Genomic DNA, 26,612 nt, shown 5'->3' with positions numbered 1-26,612 from the left:
TGTAACACCTGGGGAAGCCAGCAAGTACAGCAATGTGAATATTTATAATGGACATGTAGATAATTTAAGAAGTTTCTTAGTATAGTTTGGAAAAGTTAAGGTGGGGGGGGGAGGGTCTAAACCTGCTGCCAAAGGGCAACAAAGGCATCAATCCTACTGTGCTCCTTTGTTCCCTAGACAAAGACGTTAGAATAAGTTCAACCTCAGTGTTAGCTGTTGTCATGCTGATTTATGACACCCAAGCTTTGCAAGTCTAGCAACATGCCACACTGTCCACTAGAGATTTGGCAGGGACCAAACTTGTTTATTAAAAATACTGCTCCAAACTAATTGAACTTCAGTGACTGAGGTGAAATGATAATTTTTTTCCCTTTCAGGCAGTTTGACCCTCTCTAGTTGCCTTTCTTATTTTGTAGAAATTTATTAAAAATAGAAGAAAATTCCATCCATTATGGAACTGCTTTTTTTTTTAAGTGCTACAGTGCAGAGGGGGAGAAGCAAGCAAGCAACAGACATGGGGATAATTGAATATAGTTGCAGAACCCGCAGCTAGCACCCAAGAGACTGCAGTTTGTGGAAAGGAGGTGAACAAGAGAGAGAGAAGGTAAGAGGAGAGACTTCAGTCCTCTCACTGCCTACAGCTTCCTTCTCCCTCCTGCTAGCTTTGCACCTGCTGAGCCTCTCACCATCAGGCGAGCCAGCCCTAGCAGCTGAGGGCGGCAGTAGTCTTGTGACATCTGCATCTATGGTCAAACTACATCAAGCCTTCAGAAAATAAGCTTAAGGGCAGGCTGTATTACAAGTTTTTCTTCTGAATCATGTGACGATAGCCTCCATGCCATTATAAGCACTACTAGGAATTTGCAACACTACTGCACAAGCTCTTCATAGGGGCACATGTTTTAATTAGTGAATGCCAAGTCTAGAGTATCCCAAAAAGGAAACATATTTCACTTTTCAAACCTTTAAAAGACAAAAAGGGGGGGGGGGGACTTCCGGGTTAGCACGAACGGCTAATGGCGGATTCCCTCCGAGCTCCGGAGGGAATCGGCTCTACTGAAGATGGGTCTTGCCGTGCCGGCGACATGGGGACCCTCAGAAACCGCAGGCGCGGAAGCCTGCGGACTTGGTGACTCGGTGGGCACCTTAAGCGCCCTCCCCGACCCACGAAGAGCCTTTTTAAAGGCTGCGGAGAGGGTACGGAGAGTGGCGTGGTGCTGAGAGTAGACCGCTACTTCAGTGGAGTGAAGCCGCAAGCCATGGCTGGAGAGCGCTGACTTTCTTCCCAAAATTTGGACTGGATAACAAAGGACCCGTGAGTAGTGGAATTTGGACTTTAAAAATTTTATCCTGTGAATTCGGCACGATCGGGGGATGTGTTAAAGGGAAGTCCGCACCCCCTCTACTTATAGACGATTTAAAGCAAGGAACGGAGAATTAAGGCGGAATGAATACTGTTTTGATGATTTAAAAGTTTTTCACAAATTTGATAGAAGAAGATTTTGTGCTGGAGAGAAAGGGAATTTTGGAACTTTGTGTGTAATCCCCCCCAAAAACCCGGGAGTGTCCTATTTGGGTGCCGGAGGAAGAAATGAAAGGAGTTTGACAGCTGTCAAAGAAGCTGTCAAACGGGCGGACAAAGTAAAGAATTTTGTTATTTAACAACTCTTGGAATTAAAGCAGATACATTTGAACTGAGGCGATTGGAAACAAAGTATTGATAATAACAAAGTAACAGATTATTGGAAAAGGACTACTAAATAACTGAAAGCCCCCTAGGGGGAATTAGTGACATTACAATGGCTGCAGAGGGAAAATTACTGGCGGAGATAGAAAAAATGTTCTTTCTCGTGGGAATCCTGCAGGAGCAGAGTATGGCTCTGAGTAAAGTTTTTATGACCTTGAATTCTGAAACAAACAACTCTGCTGAATGCACAAAGGAGACGCATGATAAAAACTCTGCAGCTGAGCAGGAAGAGATGCCTTTGGAATTGACAGAGAAGAAAGAAGGAGTTCAGACACTACAAGTGGAAAATATCAACCAGGAATCTGCATTGTTAGAGTATGGATTACAAACCTGCGAAAGATGAGAAAGAAGAAGAGAGAAGTCCCTGGAGTACTTGGAATATTAAAACTAAAAAGAATAAAGCAACATGATTGGGACTTTCCTCTTGAGTATGGAAAACTAGATGGTCTTTCGCAGCAAACACTCTTTAACATTCTGGATGAAAGAAAATATGATGTGACTCTGACTGAACTCCTTCGGGGTCTTAGGACCAACAAAGAGGATTACCAATATAGTTGGCAGAGAGGGACTGACAGAGAATCAGACGCCTCGGACGTGAGGCATCCGGGCTAAGAACTATTTTTTGTTTGTTTTTTGGACATTTGTCTGGGAAGGGACAGAAACCGGGGCAGGGGGGGGAGAGAGAATAGAACTATAAAATGTTATGTTTTGTTTTACTTGGTCAATGTGACCTATAATTAATATAATAAAGGGAAAATTTGTGGAGGGCAAGTTAGATCGACCTTAAAAAAAAAAGAAATTAATGATTATAAGAGAATTGGATAAGTTGAATATAGATAAACAAAAAGAATTTAATTTTTAAAAACAATATGAATATGTTTAAGAGGTTAGGTAAGAACTTGCTGAATTAATTTTGGAACTGGGATGTAAGAGGAGGGGGTGGGGGGAAGTCAATGAAAGTGGGTAAAGAAAATTAGGGTATGTAATTGTATTTGTGTGTTTGTGTGTTTTTGTCTTTGTGTGTGTGTTTGTTGTTATAAAATGTAAAAACCCAATAAAAATTATTTTTTTTAAAAAAAAATAAAAGACAGAAAGGGGGTAAATAATTGTTTGCTCTCTCTGTTGAGGATAGTAAAGGTAAAGGGACCCCTGAACGTTAGGTCCAGTCACGGACAACTCTGGGTTTGCGGTGCTCATCTTGCTTTACTGGCTGAGGGAGCTGGTATACAGCTTCCAGGTCATGTGGCCAGCATGACTAAGCCACTTCTGGCGAACCAGAGCAGCGCACAGAAACACAGTTTACCTTCCCACCAGAGCGGTACCTATTTATCTACTTGTACCTGATGTGCTTTCAAACTGCAAGGTTGGCAGGAGTAGGGACCGAGCAATGGGAGCTCACCCTGTCGCACGGATTCAAACTACCGACCTTCTGATCGGCAAGCCCTAGGCTCTGTGGTTTAGACCACAGCGCCACCCATGTCCCTGTTGAGGATAGTACTAGAGTTAATAGACTTAAAGTATAGTAGAACACTCTATCTAAGTATACATTCTTAATGAATGTGAATGGATTAGGATGCGGTAGCCAATGTGCAGCCTTCCAACTCCCATCAGCCCCAGCCTGCCCAGCCAGTGGCCAAGACTGATGGGAGCTGGAGTCCAACAACACCTGCACAGCCTGGCTTTAGCTACCCTGGTCTAAAAGTACCTGTCTCTGAAGGAAAGGTGAAGCTAAGGAAGTGTGGAGTTGATCAGTGTCTGGGTGAAGATCACTAGCATCTTCATATAAGCTGCTCTCAGCTTTCTAAAGGAGAGCACAATATAAGTATCAACTCAGTTTATAAAATCCAGTTGTCAACATTATTCCTCTGTTGCACTTCAAAGCCAATATGTGCATCCCAACAGAAAATAAGAAATGGTATTCATTATGCTATTGTGTTTCCTACTCTTCGGGTAGCAATAGAATCTAATGGCAATCTGGAAAATATCAGAATTTGCTATCCACAGGCACGATTCCAAAACAGAAATAAATCTTCATGTGTCTCATTGGTCTAGATGAAGACATACAGAACACTATCTGTTGTTAGCCGCCCTGAGCCCGGCTTCGGCTGGGGAGGGCGAGATATAAATAAAATTTATTATTATTATTATTATTATTATTATTATTATTATTATTATTATTATTTCTGTCTCATAGTTTCCCATGAAGTTTATCTACCATTAAATTTAAGAATTCCATTCAAAGAGGTGCTAAACCAATTTTGAAATTAGAAAGCTGACAAAAAAAATGTGTTTGAATTTTGACATAAATATTCTGCCATGTTTGTGGGTGATGGGCCTTACTATATCTTCCTCAAGCTTATCATCTGTGCATTATTTACAGTGGAATTTCATTTTACCTGTTAGGTGATCTCCCAGATTTATGAGGGAAAGTACTGAGATATGGGCATTATTTATCTTATTGAGCATCATCATATTTCCTTGGGCTCTGTTTCTATTACACTATTGCTTATGTATGTTAATATGTAAGAAAGCAATAAGAAACTTCAAAACTTTGTCTAAACCTAGCTGTAGAAAATGGAAAGATTGCAAATAACATTAAGGCCAATTTGAATCCAGCTTTTCAAAGCAGAGTTTGAATAAAATGTGATGACCGTACCTCACATTATACTCACTTGCAGGGGTGGCCCAATCACAAAGTAATTTCACACCATTGTTTCAGGCAGCAAGCATGTGTGTGTTGGAGGAACTGGTTTCCTCTGGGACACTGCTCTCTTGTCTTGCTGCCAGTCCAGGAGCACCTACAGAATCTTTGCATGGATGAGAGGTGTCTGCAGGACTACCACCATTCCCCCCTCCCCATCCTGCCATGCTCTGAGAAAGGATGTGAGCAGCAGGTTAGGCGAAACATTAAAGTTACTTTCAAGTAGCTTGACAATTTTATCTAACTTTAAACAAAGCTTCTAGGTGCTGTGCCCAAGAAGAGGTTGCCTAGCCACCTTGCCAGGAATGTCTGTTGTTAGGCATGGCCTTCTCCCTTAGTCCTTTCTCAAAGTGAACCAAGCCAGAATAGAGGAGGAAAGCTCATTGGCATTGTGGCCACTGCAGAGGCAAAACCAAACAAATATAAGTGGGCCAGGATGAGGGCTGAGGTGCAGCAGCGACAGAAGCAGCAGCTGGGAGGGGAAGAAGAGGGAGACCAGACAGTGGCAAAGGGAAGAGAGAAAGAAATGGTGGAGGTGTGACAATGTCTCTCCCCTCACTTTAGGTGGCAGAGAGTTGTGTTCCTGTTCTATTCACTTGCCACTGAGACAGAAAGCTAGTTTTCTAGCTTGGCTGATCATTTAGCTCAGCATTTAGACTGCTAGAATTGCCTAGACAGTTGCCATACTGTGCTTCACTGAGGGTTGGTATTGTACTACCAACTTTACTGTATGCTAGCTATTGTACTACCAATCTTACTATATGCTTGTGAAACATGGCCCATGTGTAAACACCATCTCCATCTCCTCAAAAGATTCCATCAATGGTGTCTCCGAAAAATTTTACATATCACTTGGGAAGACAGGCAAACTAATGTCAGTGTACTAGAAGAAGCAAAGATCACCAGTGTTGAAGAAATAATTCTTCAACATCAACTTCGTTGGACTGGTCATGTTGTTCAGTTGCCTGATTATTGTCTTCCAAAGCAACTACTCTATTCCGAACTTAAAAATGGAAAGCGTAATGCTGGTGGTCAACAAAAGAGGTTTAAAGACTGTCTCAAGGCAAATCTAAAAAAAAAGTAGTATAAACACCGACAATTGGGAAACATTGGCCTGCGAGCACTCCACCTGGAGAATAGAATGAAAGTGAGATACGTGCTAAGAGGAAGGCATGTTTGGCAAACCCTCACCATGATTAACTCCTGCCCGGAAACCTATGTCCCCACTGTGGAAGGACATGTGGCTCCAGAATTGGCCTCCGCGATCACCTATGGACACTGTTAAGACTGTGTTCATGGAAGACAATCTTACTTGGGTACGAGTGATCGCCAAAGAAGAAGAAATGTTGAAACTAACAAACCTAAATTACTTAGGACCATTAACGTCAATGGGTCTGCTCTGAATAGGAGAAGCATTGGATATAACCCTGAATGCAAAAGTGAGCCTCAAATTTGACATACCTTCCCCCAAATTTCTGTGATGAACCAGGGTTCAAAGTATGTTTGTGCATAAAGAACAAGGCCTTGCTTTTATGATCTGCCTGCAGCTCTTCCACAATGGACAAATTGTGTGACTAGAACGTATGTGCTTAATTCACACCAACAGTTCTCTGCATGGTGGGGGGGGGGGAGGTCACAAGCTTCAGGTTCACTCCAGCACCCTATCGTGTATACAAACTATTGCGGGGAAAATATCAGAGTTAAAGCCCCTAATCCAGGGTATTCAGCTTGATTTCCAGTAAGTAGGATTCTTCATCATAACTACCTGCCAGGGTGCAGCACGAACCAAGCCTAAGAAATAAAGGCTATTTGAATTGCACCTTTTAAATAGATTGTGTAAAAGTGCATCCCATGCAAGAAGCTCTTATTTTGTGCAAAGCGAAACCATGACCAGAGGCAGAATGAACACAGTGCAGTAGTAAGTCACAATGTGTTCCATGTTGCTTATTTCCAGCTTCTGTAGGACTGTAATATTAGATCAGTTTTCTTACTTTCTTTGCTTTCTTAATGTTAAGATAACCTGCACGCTACAGTCAAAGTTCCGCAAGTGACTTTCCTGAGTATGCTTGTATTAGAAACAGAAAAGATGAAATGAAGGAAATACTAACACATCTCCTTTAGAAATAACCAGCACAAAGAGTAGGATACTGAGTTTCTTTCAATAGACTTTAAAAGCATTAAACATTTTTAATTGTATGAGCCCATACATTCTCCTGTCTGCATTAACTGCCAAGTTCCTTTATTACATTAAATTGCAACATTAATTGAAAAATATTTTACTCCTAATTTTCCATCTGAATATTCTCATTTATATCTGTGTCTTCTCCTAATAAGAGTATACACTAGAAAATTACCTTGTAATTGTCAGATAGAAACTTATTAGAACAGAGTGGAATTGAATTTGTTGGGGGGAGGGAAATAATGAAGAATAGGTTCAAAGAATCAATCTTCACAGACTATTTTAAGTGAGTCTCGCTGAATGCACTCTGTTATTAGTGATTTGTGAGATACAGCGGAAACATGGTATAAATATTTACTCACAATGCCAAAGAGACTGGAGTATTTTTGAGAATAAGGAAGGAACTCTGAAATAAACATGAAAGGCTGTATCAATATGTATTCCTAGGAAAAAGTATGACCAGGTGAGGGAGAATATTTACTAAAGGGAAGCTGTCTTGTTTATATAATCCAGATAATTCCCTAAATGTATCTGATACACTGTAAAAGTGTCCTACTGGTTTCTTGATATACCTCACCTGATTCTTAGGATCCAGTTTTGGACATGGACGTCCTCCATTGTAAGGCTTCTCCTTAAGCCACTTGGACCGGATTTTCACTCCTGTTCCACAAGACGAACTGCAAGGGGCCCAACTAGACCAGTCACTTAATTTGCAATCAAATGGGCAAGGTACCATACAAGGCTGTTCAACATAACCTAAAATAAAAATGTAGGAAAGACAGAACAGTGAAAATTATCTTAACACTGAGATATTTATCTAATTAATAGTCTGAAGGTCATCTGTCTTGGAATGGTGTATCTGGAAAGTTACATGGGAACTAGGAGGGTTGGGCATTTCAAACAAGTGATTGTTGCTTAGGAGTCCTATATTTCTGTCAACTCATTGGTTCTTCACATTGGTCTGGTTCGTACATAGCACTAAACTATGGTTTAAATAAACCTTAAATTGATAAACTATGGTTTCACATTATGTGCATACTAGGCCTACTGATTTGTTAGCAAAAATAAGCCATAGCTTACTGACCTTAACTATGATTTAGCATTACGTTTGAACCTGGAAAGTTTTTTAAATTACAGTTTAAGTGTGGTTTATTTGTTTGTCCTTCAAGCTTGAGATGCTAGAGAACAGTGACTGAAAAGTTGAACTACTCTCCATGCTCAGCTGCTACCACTAGACATGTCACTGAAGATGACACCACTGCTAAATCTGTCTGGAGACAGGAACCTTTCCCCACCCCGACTTGCCTTCCTTACACAGCCAGGGCACAGAGTGGAGACGAACATCTGGAGGAAAGTTAAAGAGGCTGCTCTCCATGAGGACTAGCTTTCACTTTAGTTATTTTTAAAATAAAATAAAAGTTTAAAAGCCTGTTGCTAAAATTTTACAAGTCAAGCCTGTGCACATGAGCATGGGGCTCCTAAAAATGTTTTAAGAGCAAGACAAATACCTCCGCTGAACAGCCAACTTGATAGGTTATTTAAGGTATATACTGATCCCCCTATCGACAAATTTATGTTAGGTTTCCTCCCCATAAACAGCCATTTGAGTGATTCTCTCCTCCCTGCCGTGGCTTCAAAGCACCATTTCTGTTGTCTTCACTACTTCCCTCCCCTATCCATATTACATCACAATCCAGTGCATGTTTACTCTGAAGTAAATTCCATTAAGCTTAGTGGGCCTTGTGGCCAGGCTGAATTCTAAGCATGCCAGAAAGCCCCAAAGCTGAATTCTAAACAGTAGAAGGGGAGGGAGAGTTCAAATCATATTGGAAGCCCCAGCACATGAAAGACAGATAGGAGATGGGGTGAGATAGGTGGTGATGTGATGTTAGCTGGAGCAGCAGCACCTCTACAATAATTTCCCTTGGGACATTCCCTAAACCTATATATATATGCACACACACTGTAGTCCAACCCTTCATCTCTTTCCCTCAGGAGACAAATGTCAAGTTGTGGGGCACAGAATCTCGGCTGTGAAAGAAAACGAGTCTCTCCCCTCTCCATGTTTTTATTTTTTGCAGTTTGCAATGAAGTTAGATTGTGACTCCCTCCTCCCCAAGATACATTCACATAGCAAGCCTTCATGAAGAAGGGGGGGGGGTGATGTGGGTGCTATAAAACGGGGAAGAAATTATGTTACAGTGCAATGTTAAGAGTGATTGGAGGATAAAGATGAGCAGTGGAAGGAAAGGTTCAAGAAACGCCAAGATCTTGTAGCAACAGCCAGCTGTTGACAAGAGCTGGCACAGAATGCCAGGAAGATTTCCACACCCTTGATTTTGCAGCTAGTCAATGGGAAGGAGATATGGTGATGCAGTGATACAGTGCCAGTGGTAGGATACTGCAAAGGTTTTCATGAAATATGAAAAAGGCAGGAAGTAGACAGGGGAAAAACAAGCCAAACTCTCACAAAACAAGCCAGAATGTTTTTGATCGTCTGTGAAATGACCTGTGGTTTAAGTGTGGTTTTTATATAATAATAATAATAATAATAATAATAATAATAATAATATCCTGGTTTAATTTTGGCTTGATGCCTGAACCAGCTCACTGAATGACTATTGCTAACAACAATTAGAGGAGGCCTATGCGGTATGCAAGTATGGCAAAGGGACAAACCCCTTCTCACAATAAAAGCTGATAGTTTAGCCCAGCTTTCCCAACTGACATTTTGGATTACAACTCCCATCATCATCAGCCAGCATAGGCATTGGCTAGGAATGTAGTTTAAATCATCTGGAGAGTATCTAGGTTTGGTAAGGCTGGTTTAGCCTGCATTGACACAGTTGAGGTTATAATAAGAGCTGAAAAGGGAACCCAAAGAAACGCTTTTAAAATTCAGTGTATAATTGCAATAAAGTCTTGCACTGAAAGAAACTGCGATCAGCTTCAAGATAAATTCCAGACTGGGTTATTGGGCCAATTAAATGGGCCAATGAAGCTTGATCTATAAGTTTAAAGTGATGCTCACTGGGGTAAGAAAAATAAAATACAAAACCTGAACTTCCAGAATCAGAGGCAATAAGTCTCAGAATACCAGTTGCTGGAGAATCACAGCAGAAGAGGGTTATTGACCTCATGTCATGCCAGTAGGCTTTCCATAGGCCACTGTGAGAAACAGAATGCTGGACTAGATGGGGCTTTGGTGTGATCCTGCTGAACTCTTCTTGTGTCCTTAAGAGAGAACCTTTCAACTTTGGTAAGAATCATCCCCATGCTGAAATTTAAGATTTCTGTTTCATCTGGTTATCCTGCTGATAAGACAAGCTTCTTTCTAGCTCATGACAAAAAGAAAAAGGAAAGTTCCAGGAAAATCCTGACTAACACTGTGCTCATTGTAGGACCACCTGCAAGTAAACTGTTTTCAATCACTGAATCACCATTTTAAAAATATGCTTGAAATCACTTGCTATTTCTCTTGCTGCCAAGACCTGCTTGATTGCCTCGGCTTTATCACTTGATCTGGACGCTGCAACAATTCTGTCTCATGTCACCACTCAAGTTCTTGAGTGCCCCTAATCTCTCAAAATTAAGGGGGGAACCTACAAGCTTCCGAGGTCAACTGAACTAGATTCATCCCCAAATGACAAAATTGATCACACGGCTCTATTAAATCGAATGTAAGAGGCTGAGATCCAGGCTTAAGCTATAAAACCATTTGGCAGTATGATTTGTTGGCTTTTGCATTAAAATTGCTTATAGCAAAGCCAACTTTTCTTATCACAGAACTATATTAGTAAAATACCCACAGCCAGTTGAAACTGCCTGAATAGCTAAGCTGCAATGAAATCAATTTTGCAGACAAGGGTAAAAACAATAAATACAAAGATTAGTAGTATCGTTTCCTTTCCTCTTTTTTTGTTTCAAATCTGCATTTTGTTAACCTTTTGCACTGCAGTTTGACAACAGACTGATAGCTTTAACATTTTTTTCCATAATAGCTCTTTATTGCAGCTCTTCCCCTAAGCTGTATAATGGTTTAATTTAAAATGTACACTAATTTGGTTTGTTACTTTGCAGACAAATGCTTCATCATAGCCACTTACGTCTCCAAATCCATTTAGATTAGGCAGTATCACTGCTCTCTATTATTTATCAGCAGTTCCCTTACACCCACCATCAGTAGATTCAATCGGATTTCATGTGCACTTTGTGATTATGCATTATAAATAACAGAAGGTCAAAAAAATAATAATTGTGTGATTGTCTGCTTTTCAGCTTTCACTGAAGAAAAGTAAGTTAGAATAAATTAAAAGGGGAAAAAAGTTTGTTAGGGCCAGCCCTACCATTAGGCAAACTAAGACAGCTGCCTCAGGTGGTAGGTGCTTGGGGGAAGACAGTGCCTGGTGTGCCATGCAGCCTACATTGCTCTGAGCTAGCTTTCTGCCCTCAGGTGTAGTGGAGGGACCTGTTGTATCACTGGTGTTCGAAGTAAGAGTCAACTTCCAGTCTACATGGAAATGCACCATCTTATCCTTCCCCTCAGGGGGCAACATGTCTTGAGTTAGCAATGGAGCTCTTTATATAAACTCTGGTGCAATATGATTCTTTGGTTTCTTACTGTTTGTGAGCCTGGATAATAGTGGACTTTCCATAGAAATGTAAAGTGCCTTGTCTAGGCAGATTAATTGTAAGTGCCTTGTCTAGGCAGATTAATTGAGGCAAAATCAATTAAGCTTCAGGAAGGATTTAGAAGCTTAGGGTCTTATGGACAACCTACATATTGGACAATATGAGAGTTGAGCCAAAAAATTCCAGAAGACAATTTCTGGGAATGTTGGAGCTTTTTGTTTTCACCCCGCCCCCAGTAAAAGGCCACTTTGCAGAATTTTCTTTATACACTCTCTACCATTTGGGGAGGGGGGCAAGTTGGCAGCTGCCATTTTCTAACACAAAGCTCTGGAGCAGTGCTAAGTCCTGGGCATTATGGACAGTGCCAACGGCGATCACCCACCCAGGGACTGTCCAACTCAGACCTGCTTAACTCCAAAGGGGCTGCATCATGTACCACCAGACTATGTTCTTGGGACCCTTATTGCCATTTTTTTTAAAAAAAAAATTGCCTATGTCCTTTATTAATGGCATTTGTGGGCTGCCCAATAACTGGAAGAGGGCTTTTATCTCTGTAAGTTAAGTAACTATGAAATGTAACTATTTGGATGGTTTCTAGTGCTTCAGTCTGTTCAACTGCGACAGCATTTAGCAAACACACTCCATAATATTAGTAGCTCTGTTTGCACCAACTACTTATAATGCAGCAAAGCTAATGTTGGTTCAGGGTCCACAGTGAATAACTGTGTTGATTTTTTTTTTGGGGGGGGGATAGATTTCATAGTTAAGTACTCTCAACCACACCCTTTTTTTTTGCAGGCAATAAGGTTACTCCCCCCCCCCCAATTCCTATCTAGGCTTGCATCTTACTCTGTCATCAGTTACTGTGTAGGAATACATCTGTTATCAGCAGATGAACCTAGGCCCTCTCTACTTAAAGAGTACAAGTATGTACTGAAAAATCTGAAGAGATTTAGCAGATTTTTTTACATTGCCTTTTATTGATTTTTAGCTGTATTTTATTGTACGTATTTGCATGATTGTTGTTAGCACTGTTGGGTAGAAAGGTAGAGTACAAATTTAGTGGGTGCAAGGAGGGAAAGAAACAACAAGAATGGGGTGGGACTATGTACATAGGACCCAAACTGAATCTGTGGTTTTGTGTTTGCATATGAGAGAGGACTGGTTGGGTGCCTAGGGTTGTCTCCAACACTATTTTGCCCAGAGTCTTTATTAGCTGCTTTTTAAAAGCATTAGCTGCTCAAGTTTATTAAGTAAATGTCTTGTTCAGTATATGAGTAGATAGTTTTCCTACCCATCAGTGCTTTCATTGGACTGTGAAGCCCAAGGCAGAAGAGCAATCAAATACATTGAAAACAAGCACAAACATTTATACTGAGCACAGTGAGGGGCTGATGAGTGGCGCAATAGTGCACATGGACACATTATTTCTCCTTTTCAGATACATAAGCCAAAAATAAAGTAAAATCTATGGTTTCAAGCCTAAGAAAAAGATTGAGAAAAACAGCTTTCTGTAGTCAAAGGTGGACTTCTAAGAATGTAATGAATAAAGGTATACAATCTGCATTTTATAGAAACCAGTGGCATTTCTGGAACTGTTTCTTGGCTCATCTTAACTTTGCTTGGTGCATTATATTTGCACAGAATATATGAATCTTAATGCAACTGTGTGAAGGTAGGAGATGGTTTAGGAAACAAAACCATCTATGCAGGCTGCTTTTGAAGCAGATGCACGTCAAATCTAATTAGTTTTAATCTCATTTGCATCTACTCCTAACATATTTCACCATTTTAATTAACAAACTTTTAACAGCTGTAGTACTTGGAAAGAAAGCCTAAAGGTGCCTCAGACAATTCAAGGTCTTTTGACTGGATTTCTTGTGTCACTCCAGGTGTCAGTGACAATGACAAGGATGATTTCCCTGGAAGCAGACCAAATAAAAACACTGTTTTCTTGAAACAAAACATGAAAGGTGTATAACAATGGAGGCTAGAAAACCCCACCAGATTCATTGGTTTTGCATATGCAAATAATATTTATGTTAATAGGCAACAGAGGCCTTCTGCCCTCAGGACACCAGGGCATGGTTGCAATACAAGAGCTATGGCTATGTGCCAGAATCGTATGAAATTCCCTCTGTCTCAGTGCTTTTCATTTGAACAACATCATGAGACCTGGAATAGCCTTTCTCCAACACGTTATCAAGGCATACATGCAGGATCACTTCTTTTTTCTATCTTGCACTTAGCTTATTGTGATGTGGGAGAAACACTTGAAGTATAAATAAATAATCAGCACTGATTAATTAACTGATGACACTCTAAAACAGCATTGCACATATGTCAAGTGTATTGACAGTTCTAGTTGACAGTGATAGGACAAATACAGCAGCATCTTCTGTGACGTGGTGAGTTGGGATTAGGGGTCCCTTTACCTTTACCTTTTTATCAGCAAGATTCCCATACCTCACAGTGGCAAAGAGGCAATTTGCTAACCACTGAAAGGATCCTTTTTTGAGCATTGGATTTAGAGGAAGTGCACAACAGGGTCTGCACCCTTCTGGCCAAAGTGTCACTGAATACTAACCCCAGATTCCCAATGACACTAGACACTTTGTATCTGTGACATAATGATGGAGGCAAAGACACAAGGTGAGCTGCACGCCTGGCTGCTGCAGCCACAAAGGACTGCCTGGCCCTCAGTTCCTTTCCCGGCCAGTCACAAAGTGGCTGGAAGGGAGTGGGCGAAGGTTGACCTGGAATGGCTGGTAGGCATACACTTGCTCATTAGGTGGGGTGGTCAACTCATTAAGTATACAAGGGTAGGCCTTCCAAAGGCACAGGCATTGTGTTTCCTGCCTATTCAGACCTACCTACCATTTCACATGGTGCTAACTAAGTCTTAAGCTACTATTGTGACTGCTATGGACCCAGATTAGCTCCTGCTTGTCAAGGTAAGGAAGGAATCTTAATCAGGATATAACTGGTCAACTCGTTCCTGGGTTGTTGTTTTTACCTTTTCCATACTAATTCTGTTTGGTATGTATGTATACTTATTCTGTTGCATTTGTAGGGCTTTTTATTTATTTGTCACAACTGTTTGACGCACCTTACAACTGGTGCCAGGGCATCTGGCAAGTTCCTTAGTCACATGGGATGGGTCCCCTTAAGGGACTGTGAGGGAAAGGGCTTGGGCCAGCACACCTCAGTGGACAGTGCTATTGCTATGCCCCTGGGTGAAAAATCCTGGAAACAGCACAAGCTGTCAGCAGTTGTAGCCTCTGCCTATGTTCTCAGTGTATGCTTCATGCACCTGTACTTAAGCTACAGTTTCCAAGGTTGCAAGGGATGAAGCTTATATTTTGAGGAAGTGACCTTGAGGAGGCCTGCATTTCACTGCTTCAGTCCTAAGCAATGTCCCAAGAAATGCATAATAGCTTTAAACCAGAATTACCCAGAGAGCTTGTTTCCAAGCATAAGTCTTCATTCTCTCTGTGTGATGCAGCTGTGTTTAGACACATATCAACAATGCCAGTTATTTCAGTGGCTCAGCAGAGGCCAATTTGTGACATTTTCATTCTGCAGGAGGCAAATTCCCACAATTACAGCAAAAGAAGGAAAGATCTAGAGAAGGGTACAGAACAGGGGGCAGGGGGGTACTGCCGATGTTAATTAAGGTTAATCCTCAAGCAAACAAGCAAGTCGAGAATTTTCTTGGTAAACTTCCTTTTTCTTTTCATTGTCTCAGTTGGGACTTTGGACCAACTGTGTTCCTTTATATCTAGACTGACACGTTTCCACCTGCACCTATCTATGGATTGCTTTAACAATGTGATTTGTAACAGCTCAAACAGCTGCTCTGCAGATGTGTGTTCGAGGCAGCTGCATCCCATTGACTGCAACAGCAGTTTGCAGGTATGACAAAATGATTGCCATTTCAGGACCTGACACTAACAGGTGGTTATCTCATAGCTTTTTAGGGAAGAATATGCAATTCCAAAATCAAAACCCATGTGGCCAAGCTACGTGTGTCCAAAAGCAGAGGTCTCAACTGTGCCTTATATACAGTGGTACCTCTAGATGTGAACAGGATCCATTCCGGAGCCCCGTTTGCATCCTGAAGAGAATGCAACCCGCATCTGCGTGTTTGCACATCGCGATTCGCCGCTTCTGCACATGCGTGTGACGTCATTTTGAGTGTCTGTGCATGTGCAAGCGGCGAAACCCAGAAGTAAAGCATTCTGTTACTTCCGGGTCGCCGTGGAGCACAACCTGAAAACGCTCAAACTGAAGCAACTTTAACCCGAGGTATGACTGTACATATTTAATTTTGATAATGGTGCTGATTTGAGGTGGAATGTAAGGAGAAACTCTTTAGTTAGCTCCTAAGAGCCCAGATGAAAGTCTGCACAACTTGCAATCTGCCAAGCTGAAAACAGACAGCTAAGGGCTCAATAACACCCCACCCACATGTTGCTGTCTGCTTAGGACTGCAAACCCAGGTGGACTGTCAAGTTTCTGAGAGGCACAGTACACGGCTAGTGGGGTACATTTGAGGTGGTCCAGCGTGTGGGCAACTGTATTTTATTCAAGAGCACCCAAGTTCAAAAATCTCACTTCAGCTAAAGACTCGCCATCTCTCAGACTCATGTCTCTATTTGTCAACCAAAAAATAGCCATGGTGAAATTCTGACAAAGAAGGAGATGGTGAGTGACATAGCACTCTGCACATTGAGACAGTTGCAGCATATATGATTATTGTATAAAGCAGTATTTTCAAGTGTATAAGGGCTAAATAATAATTTCAAAAGCAATGCTGCTTTTTACTTATTTTTTAATTTGGTTTTTTCAAAGAGGCATACTAACAAGAAATCAAAATACGCCATAATTGCCAAAGAGATTTTACCGAATTAAAATTGTTGCCCATAGGCAAGGAAAGAATGGGAAAACCCTCCCTATTAATGAAATAGTTCGCTTGTGCTGCCTTTACTGATAAAAAGTTTGAGAAAGCAAAATCTGGAAAGGTGTGCAATGACTCATAAGAAGCTGCCTTCCCTGAATTTACTGTCAGCGCTAGCATGAAACTGTTATACTCCAATGAACTCCTCCATTACAGAATATCTTCATATTGTTTGCTCCTGTTTGGTTTCCCTCCTTGGATTCTCATTACAACCAAATTGATCGGCACAACACCAGCTCTGCTAACAACCCTTTCTCCCCACTGGGGATAGTGGGAGTCAGCGCATGACAAAGCCCAAAATGAGAAAAGCAGAGCAAACTGGAATATGTGCAGAGTATACGGGAAGGAAATGACCAAAACAAAAAGAGTGACAGAAAGTGACAGCAGGCAAAGGGAAGAGCTAAAGCAAAAGGCAGCAGCTTGATGGGAGAATAAACTCTTTAGCAGGATAGGGTAACAAATAGTCTGTATATCCAACTCATGTTTGCAGGCAGACTACTAGTCCTTTGGCCTGTGTTCAATGTTCTGGTGTACTGACTCCCACCCTTCCTTAATTCTTCTGCTTCTTTCTCTTTCCATAAATCCTGCCACCTCTGCGCTGTTATTTTTAGGTCATACCTATTGGGTGGGATGCCACACTCAATACCATTGTTTCTCTATAACAAAGTAATTAGAAGACAATTAACCAGCTGTCAGATCTGCAGGGGAGAGAGATATACTGGCTACCATCAAGGGCTTGGCTGCTTCCACTTGTTTTATCCCAGCCCTCAGCTCAAGGAGAATTCAAAACGAAGCTGTAAGGCATGGGAGGCGGGCTGCCATTAAACTATGTGAAAGGATGTCATCTCACCCTTAGCGCTGACAAAGGAAGGGAACTAATTCAGAATGCCCCTAGAGTGCAGGGGCAGCATGGTGTGTAAGATTGCCACAGGGGACAGATGGGGCAGGCAACCTTAATGAGATGTGGGTTGCCATTAAAGCGAGATGAGTGCCGTAACCCCAGAGTCATCCGCGCCTGGACCTAATGCTCAGGGGTCCCTTTACCCTTTACCTTTATTGAAGTTTGTTTATTCTTCATTGATTATAATTGCCTTGGACACAATTTCCTTTGTAGAAAGGTAGCATATAAATTAAAGTTTCTAATCTACAAACCATGGTAATAGCAGTCTACAACTGAAGACTGACACTACACTTACAGTGGTGCCTCGCAAGACAAAAATAATCCGTTCTGCGAGTCTCTTCGTCTAGCGTTTTTTTTGTCTTGTGAAGCATCCCTATTAGCGGCTTAGCGGATTAGCACTATTAGTGGCTTAGCGGCTTAGCGGCTATTAGCAGCTTAGCGGCTATTAGCGGCTTAGAAAAAGGGGGGGAGGGAAAAAAACTCGCAAGACTCGCAAGACGTTTTTGTCTTGCAAAGCAAGCCCATAGGGAAATTCGTCTTGCGAAGCGCCTCGAAAAACGGAAAACCCTTTCGTCTAGCAGGTTTTTCGTCTTGTGAGGCATTCGTCTTGCGGGGCACCACTGTATAGTGCAGTGAGGCCATTCAAGTGCAATCCCTGATATGTCTTATACATGCCAAACGAATTACGTAACACATTCTTGTGCATGTTTACAGAATTGTCAGCTCCATTGAACCCTGACTAAATGTGTATAGCCTTGCAGACTTCAGTTTAAAAATACATTTCCACACCTTGGGTTTAGGTGGGGAAAGGGTTCTGTAAATTTGCAGTAAGAACTGATTGTGAACATTGGTAATTAGCTAGCACTTGTGACATCTCCCCACAAATTATAAAAACAACAACTGTGCAACATTTAAAAATTGTCTCTTTTCTTTTTAAACTTAAGGAAATGATAGATGTTATGAATAGCTAAGCATTGATATGGCACCTCAACAAACAAAAAGGCAGCTCATCTGAAACATGGCTGAGAGAGGAGTACGACCAATGACTAAACCAACATTTGATTTGCTGGCACACAGCAAATCCAAAAGAAAGCCATACAGACCTCACAGTCAAAGAACAGGATCAAACAGTGCTATCCAAACTCCAGCAATGGAGTGCAGATGGGAGGCCTGAGACTTCAGTGCAAGCCTACACTGCTTACCCTCCACAGGAGTGCTAATAATAATAATAATAATAATAATAATAATAATAATAATAATAATAATTTATTTATTTATACCCCGCCCATCTGGCAGGGCTTCCTCAGCCACTCTGGACGGCTTCCAACAAAATATTAAAATACAGTAATCCGTCAAACATTAAAAGCTTCCCTAAACAGGATTGCCTTCAGATGTCTTCTTAAAGTCTGGTAGTTGTTATGTTCTCTTTGACATCTGGTGGGAGGGCGTTCCACAGGGAGGGTGCCACTACCGAGAAGGCCCTCTGCCTGGTTCCCTGTAACTTCTCTGGCTTCACTGGTTCATTGGCTTCTCGCAGTGAGGAAACCACCAGAAGGCCTTCGGCACAGGACCTCAGTGTCCGGGTAGAACGATGGGGGTGACCAGGTGCAAAGGAGGAAAGGCTTCCTATACCTTTAATAGGTGTGCAGAAGAAGGAATTTCAGCAGATGTCATTTGTCAGGAAAGGTATCCCTGCTGAAATCCTCCCTTCTGTATAGCAAATAAAGATGCCCCCTACCTCCAGCATGCACTAAAGATTGTACCTGGGAGATCAGGACCCTGTGAACAGTTGCTACCACCAGCTTCAACTAAGGGTGTGCATTCAATTCAAACAAATTCCAAACTGAAATGAGTCACTTCAAAGAGGCGAACCTCTTTATAAGCCCACTGACATATTAAGCTTGACTAACACAACATCACTTAAATTTTCCTGTCTTCTTTTATCTGGGATTCAGCTAATGTTTGACACAGGAAATGGAAAGGTATCAAACGCTGCATGACCAGTGGTAGACTCTGGGCCTCCATTGTTTATACAGGGCACTCTAACTTACCTGAATGGTTGCAATGAGATGGTTCCACAAGTCTGCCGGTCTTATCGTAGCAGGCCAGGGCTCTGTAGCGCACCCCTTCTCCGCATTCCTTGGCATGCCCATGAAATCTCTGTTCTAGCTGCAGCTCTGTTTTCCCTACGGAAATTATGCATTCCGACCAATTTCCATGGGGCCGGCTGGTAAATATTGTGCAAGGGCATGGTTCCGCTTCAACAAGGGGATACACTTCTGTATTCTGGCACTTGTCTCGCTTTCTGCTTCTCCCTGTTCCGACCGGGAAAATATGCTTGTTAGCGTAGCATCTGCTGCTTTTGATAACAATATGTCGTATTATTTACACTTGAAGGGGTTTGATACAGTTAGAACCAACACAATCTGAAATGTAAATACAGAAGAGCTGGTTCAAAGACATCTGTTAGTTGTTGTTGCCCGTGCTCCAGAGGGCCGAGAAAATGTCGCTGTCTCCAGGGCAACCAGAGAACCTAAAGGAACTTGTGGAGGGGGAATTGTTTGGGATGAAGCACAAAATGATAGAAAGAGAACAACTGTCTGCCTATTCTTATTAGGAAAAAACACACCTGAAAAAGCTCTTAATTTGCCCCATAATTATCTTAAGAAAATAAATTTATTATCTCCCTTCTCTCCCCTCACTTTAAGCCCTGCAACCTCATCACTGGTTGCTTAGGGAAACCCACTAGGTAGATTCAGCAAGCTGCGGCTCTTCCTTCGAAGTTATTTTGCAAATTAGCTGAATACACAACAGGGATATGTACTGGAGGTTCGTGAGATCAGGGATAACTTTATGAGTAGACAAGAAATGCTTAAGGCCTGGCAGGGTATTTTGGTCAAGAATGTTTAACACTGTAACACCGCCCATGTTCAACTTGTATATTTGTAAATAAACACAAAGAAATTACACAATGCCAACAAACTTCCAGTGACATCATTCTAAAGGAGCCCAAGTCCAGCCCAGGTAAGCACTACACCACTGAAACTTCTCATCACCTGGAGATTTTGAAGCTCAAAAACTGTTATTTCTTTTAAGGTTTTTCAATGTGTTGTATCACACTTTCAGTTTACCACAAGGTTCTCTACTGAGAGAAGCAAGTACAATTCTTCCTCCCTTTCCTGACTTCAGCAAATCTACCAATCTATTCCAGAAGTGGACTTGTCCTGAGAGGACAATCTTTAAACATACAGTAACTTTTCTTTATCCCATTGTATCTCGGCATCAAGGGCTTAATTTCACTTTGCATTAACAGGTAGCACAATAAGTATGCACACTCAGCAGCTGTCAAGTAATACTTTTGAAAGTGAAAAGTTGCACGTAAGCCAACCATGAGTTCTCTCCACAGATACTGAGATATTAACACAATTTAACTGGATTGCTTGCATCAAAGAATATTCATTCCACTCTATTTTCCAAATGGTTTTTAATTAGCACGTTAACATTCTCAGAGCTGGTTTTAAAAATGATGATCAGAAATTATTTTTAATCAAGACCCAGCAGTCTTAAAGACTTTTTCTATTTAAATAAAAAATGGTTTTTGAACATTAACAAAAAAGTGTTCAGTTTTTTGGGGGTCGGGGCTGGGGAGGACGTCACCCAACAATATTTTGCAATAGTCTATTTCTCCTTCACACAAAACAGTCAATTTCAATGCCTGCACATTTGACTGAGTTAATGATTAAAGAAGATAAATATGCCTTTCTCGAACATAAAGCTTTTTTTCAAAAATGTTAGCTGCATAATACAGATTTCAAAGTAGTGTAACCTCAAATTACCTTCTAACCAGCATTTGCTTGGGGATGCTTCTGTAACGAATAATGCTAAATGTAAAGCCCACACATGTATTTAAGCATAAAATAAATCATGCTATTAAATACAAAGTAAGAAGGAAGCTAATCCACGTGCACATTAACATACTCTAAGCAGCAGGATGATTTTCAATAAAAGCCATAAAATTGACCAATTTTCATGATGAATCAGATACATTTATTTGAGAAAAATATTAATACCAGTTACCTCACTTTCCTTTCTAATAAATCAACCAAGGCAGCACTTCTCATAGCTTCAAGATTTAAACTGTTTCCTTCTTTGCTTACTTTCACTTTTTTGTGATTTGCTTAAAATGGAGTGTTTGGTGTGTATGCTTTGATTATGGAGGGATGTGGGTGTTCTAGAGCAGGCGTAGGCAAACTCAGCCCTCCATATGTTTTTAGGACTACAGTTCCCATCATCTTTGACCACTGGTCCTGTTAGATAGGGATCATGGGAGTTGTAGGCCAAAAACATATGGAGGGCCCAGTTTGCCTATGCCTATTCTAGAGGAAATAAGGTCCAGCTGATTCAAATATTACAAGAGTGGCATGAGAACCACCCTTCTGGATGAGTCCCAGGAATAAAGGAATAACACATGAAAGTGGGGGTCATGTGGGATTGGAAAGCTGCCATGTCAACAGCACAGCTTTACAGGCTATGTTGTGGTTGCACCACATAAGTCGGAGCTAAGCATATAACCTGCTACTGAACTTCTGCAGCGTTGTAGTCTCTCCAACCTTATTCTGCTCAAAATAAAGCAAGAAGACTTGTCAGGCTCCTTTGCTGCATTAAGGCTTTAGCGGTCTCTGTTTAGTCCCATGTGTCATGCATTAGGAAATGGGGAGGCCCACATCGGTACTGTGCAGTCCACAGTCTTCAGCTACTCCCATACATGAGGCCTAGATGACTTCCATAGGAAGAGCAAGGATGGGCGTTAGTAAGATGAAGAAGAGTTTGGATTTGATATCCTGCTATTTCACTACCCTAAGGAGTCTCAAAGCGGCTAACAATCTCCTTTCCCTTCCTCCCCCACAACAAACACTCTGTGAGGTGAGTGGGGCTGAGAGACTTCAAAGAAGTGTGACTAGCCCTAGGTCACCGAGCAGCTGCATGCGGAGGAGCGGGGACGCGAACCCGGTTCACCAGATTATGAGTCCACTGTTCTTAACCACTACACCACACTGGCTGTAGGAGTAACATCTCTTATGACCCTGAGCCAAACTCTGTGTCTACTGTCCTATGCTATGATATACCAAATCTGAATGAATAAGAATAAAACACATGAGAAACATTTTGCTGTCACGCTTTGCACTTATAACATTTAATATTTTCTATTTCCACTTAAAAGGAGAATCGGGACATTCTATTAGCCGAGGTGATACATCAAAGGCTTCAACAACAAAGTGGGGAAAGAAATAAACATGACAGCTTTAGTAAACATTTCCAGCATAAAGAGGTTCCAGGACTGAATATCAAAAATGCACAGTAGCTATTGCCTTTTTGTTTGTTTGTTTTAAAGTAACATGCAACCAATTAAAGGGTGCTCTGCTACTCTAAGCAAGGCATCATGCAGCTTTTCAATAACATTATTGCATTATCTGTTCACATGAGAATTCATGAGCATGGCTCATTAAAGAACAAGAGTTACTCAGGCATGGGTATTATTATACCATTTTCTGATTATTCTTGCCTCTGTGTGTGTGTGTGTGTGTGTGTGTGTGTGTGTGTGTGTAGTTCACACTATAATGGCTTTCACTGTGATGCCTGTATTTAAAAACCAACAGGAATTCTCAGTCTCCCTGAAGCCATGGCTTACCAATATATATAGTTAAATTCTTACCATAAAACACTGAATGGCCATTTTGCAGTAGAGTAACATTTATGGTTCTGCTTTTTTTTACACCTGGTATTATACCCTAAAGTAATTCTCTTGTGAGTTATAACAGTGATATGCTAGAGGCGGCATTTCCACCTTTAATAATATAAAAGCCAAGGTTATATTATTCCTTCAAAAAACCAAAAATATTTTGCCATATAATAGAGAGGGTAAGTGGATTCTCTTTTGCAATTGTTTGATCTTGCTGTATTTACTAGAGCAAAGCAGTAAACACTTTAATGTCAAATGGAGAGTCAGATCTGGTAACTGCTGCCTAAGGTTGAAGTACAGTGGCAATGGTGCCCAGGCAAAGGATTTAATATTAGCCTGATGCTCTTGAAAGCTCAGGTTTGGTCCCTGACCTGCGTGTGTTTCTACCATGCTCAGAGTAATGTTCTGTGCAAATGCATAGAGGACTGAACTGCATCTTCCTCTTCAGAGAACACCTCCCACACACTATTTGGGTCTCTGTGCATGCATGCATTCACATCAAGTGGTCACTGTGAATAGCTATACTGTACATTGACTAAATGCACAAAGTGAATCTGAGGATTGGCACCAGCATGGAAATATAGGTAACTGAGAACAATAGACTAAAAGCTCACTCTGAAAATGAACTAGGGCCACTCAACCAGACCCATAAAAACTGAAACTCATTGAGCATGGGGTTGTTGTTTAACTAGACTGCTAATGGGCCCCTGGTTTCCCCAAATCTCAGACCTTTCCATCCTTTCTTCCAACTGCTCACGTGATTATTTTCCCTCCCCCCCCAAGCCCTTCTAAAAAAGGTAAAGGTAAAGGACCCCTGACAGTTACGTCCAGTCGCAAATGACTCTAGGGTTGCGGCACTCATCTCACTCTACTGGCTGAGGGAGCTGACGTTTGTCCGCAGAAAGTTTTTCTGGGTCATGTGGCCAGCATGACTAAGCTGCTTCTGCAAAACCAGAGCAGCGCACAAAAATGCTGTTTACCTTCCCACTGGAGCGGTACCTATTTATCTACTTGCACTTTTATGTGCTTTCAAATTGCTAGGTTGGCAGGAGCTGGGACCGAGCAAGAGGAGCTCACCCCGCCGTGGGGATTCAAACTGCCGACCTTCTGATTGACAAGCCCTATGCTCAGTAGTTTAGACCACAGCACCACCCGCGTCCTCCTACCAAGGGACAAATCTTGCCTTGTGAGATAGCCAGCATGGTGGCTCATCCCTGAGAGCTTCTCCAGACTTCCACCTGTCCCAAGTTTTATATTTCCCCACAGCTTTCTCCTGAAAAACACTCTCTTTACCACTGAATTGGGCAATCAGCAATCTAGAGAAAACCCAATTGCTGTTTGGTCCAATTCAGTGGTAAACTGCGGGTTTCCCTGGGGAAGCTGTGGACAATCCCTGAATGGGAGAGGCCTCTCTGGTAGACCTCTCCCATTCAAAAAGTAACTGGCAACAGCCCACAATGTACGCCCCCCCCCCTTTGAGCAGGGACTGTGCACAAGCAAAATCCAGGTGGGCAATCCACTCAAGGTGGACTGAATTGACCACTTTGGTTTGTGAAAGAAAGAAAGAAAGAAAGAGAGAGAGAGAGAGAGAGAGAGAGAGAGAACCAACTGGGAAATTTACCTACATGAGTGCCCATATTCAATTTCTCATGACACCCCTAATTGAGAGTCCTGAGATGACTGATGATTCATTTCTCTGTGGAGCTAAACAGAATAAATTCCAATCCTTCCAGGAATATACTCACTTAGAGACCTTGTCAGCCATCTGGGTGAACTACTTAAGCAGTACATTAGACAAGAGGAGTTCAAATGGTGCTACACTTACACCTTCTCTCACTAATTAAAGCAATGATTTTTTCCTTTTTATTAATCAATACTTTAGAGCATTCAGCGGGATGGGACTGCCCACAACAACACAGTAGGGTATGTCAGTATAGTCCTCTTGAGGCATTTAGCCTGAACACACAATGGCAACAAGTATGTGGGGGACTGGAAGTATGTGCGCTGCCCATGTTCCCAACATCTCTGTGTGCCAGCCTAGTCCTCTCCACTCCCTTATGACTTTTAGCATGAGGGACTCAAGGGAACTTGCAAGTATGCTCAGCATGCTGAGTTTTCTAGGTGTGGTCATCTGAATGCACTCGGAAGCCCACTTCAGACCCTCACACTCAACATGGGCTTGGAACAGGGACATCAGGGGAAGGGTGTCGTCAATCCCCTATGTCCCCAGGAGGCACACCTAAAGGTTGATGAGGATCCTCACATCAAAATTGGGAAGCTGGGGAAATGGTAGCTAGCCTACAATCCCTCAGTGCCAAATCCACTTTACATGTCTCTTAGGTCTTTGCTTTCTTAATTACAGCCATGCAACAGGGCAGTGTGTAGGAAGGGAAGGCTTATCTCTTCCCTCCCAAATTCAACTGGAACTAAAATAATCCTCTCCTGCACAACTAGAATACATGGGGGGGGGGGACACTTGTCATTGGAACTAATGGGAATATTTTTTCCTTTCTTCCTAGGAATGGGGCAGGGCAGATTTTCTTTCTGAGCAAAGAAATAACCCTCCCCCTTCTGACACACTGAATTTTTTGGTAAGGATGCCCTCATACACCTGTAATGAATAAAAGTAGGAAGGGAGAGAGAGAGAGCTACATGCTGCACATTAAAGTTTATGTTTAGTCTGGCCATTAGTGAGTTCATAGCTGTCATGGTATTTGAACTGAGCACTTCCTGTGTCAGGGTGCAGTTAGATATAAACAGATTTCCTGTTCCATTGATTAGCCTTATAATCACTCTAATACCCTAGTTCTCAACAGAGAGCACATTGCAACGACAACAGCTCAATGCTATGCTAGCTGTCAAAAAAAGAGTTCATCACAGCAGCAGAGAAGTGCTGTTCTCCACTGACAAGCCGTTTGTGAAGTGCTGTCCAGCGGATCTTTCCTAAGCGGCCTCTAGGCTGTTTTCTCTGAGAGACAAATATGTTTTAGTGCTGTGCCAAGTATGTCACTTTCCAGACAATCCTTCATATCCCCAAATGATTCATGTAGTCTGACAACAGAGGAATAGTTCAGGCAAGAAGTGTTGCCTATGGATGGACACATAGAATATGCTTGGAGAGAGAACTGGCTGTGACCACTTAGGCTAGCTGAAGGGTTTGTGCATGAAAAAAAGCAGTAAAAGTTGGGGCTACCTGTGGACTGATGGGACATAAGAATATAATAAAAGTGTGGCTGGATCAAACCAAGGGCTTGATCACTGTTTCCTACAACTAAGACGTGAGGGCAACAGCACACACTTTTCTTGTGTCTTCCAGCAACTGGTATTTGGAGTGATGCCGCCACTCATCCATTTGGTCACACGTCTAGTAGCCAGTCATAGTCTGGCTACTATAAAACCTCGTTGATGGGCTACCATTATAAAAATATGATGACGACTAGAATCCCATTTGGTCTGTCAGTGACAGCCAAGTTTTGTATTTTGCTGTCATTTTGTAACCAAAACCACTGCTTTGATTGTACTAGTTTAAGGGAGCCCCTTCCTGTGTTGACTTTGAAACCATGGTGGTTGAGATACTCAGTGGCCACTTCTATGTCTCTCCTGGCCAAACTCCTGCAGTGGCACAGTAGTGGAGCACGAATTTCAATAATTATAACTGTATTGTGCTATTTCAACATAAATGTAAAGCACCTTCTATGAACAATGCCCTAACTGTATCTGACAAATTTTCAAAGTCTACACCAAAGTCATTT

At 41.8% G+C, this 26,612-nt stretch overlaps 1 protein-coding gene across 9 annotated transcripts in view; it reads right to left on the bottom strand.

Annotated features, from left to right (window-relative positions):
* Window positions 1-26,612, bottom strand: part of THSD7B (thrombospondin type 1 domain containing 7B) — a 616,280-nt gene that overhangs the window by 77,643 nt on the left and 512,025 nt on the right. For all 9 annotated transcript variants that reach the window (XM_081870551.1, XM_081870552.1, XM_081870547.1 and 6 more), the window contains 2 exons: window positions 19,172-19,435; window positions 7,205-7,383 (listed from right to left, as the gene is read on the bottom strand). In XM_081870551.1, coding sequence (XP_081726677.1) covers window positions 7,205-7,383; window positions 19,172-19,435 — 443 coding nt within the window. The remainder of the gene's footprint in view (window positions 1-7,204; window positions 7,384-19,171; window positions 19,436-26,612) is intronic.

The sequence above is a fragment of the Podarcis erhardii genome, assembly GCF_964252035.2.
Source record: "Podarcis erhardii genome assembly, chromosome: 1".
Classification (NCBI taxonomy): Eukaryota; Metazoa; Chordata; class Lepidosauria; order Squamata; family Lacertidae; genus Podarcis; species Podarcis erhardii.
This window is presented reverse-complemented; position numbering and strand designations above follow the sequence as displayed.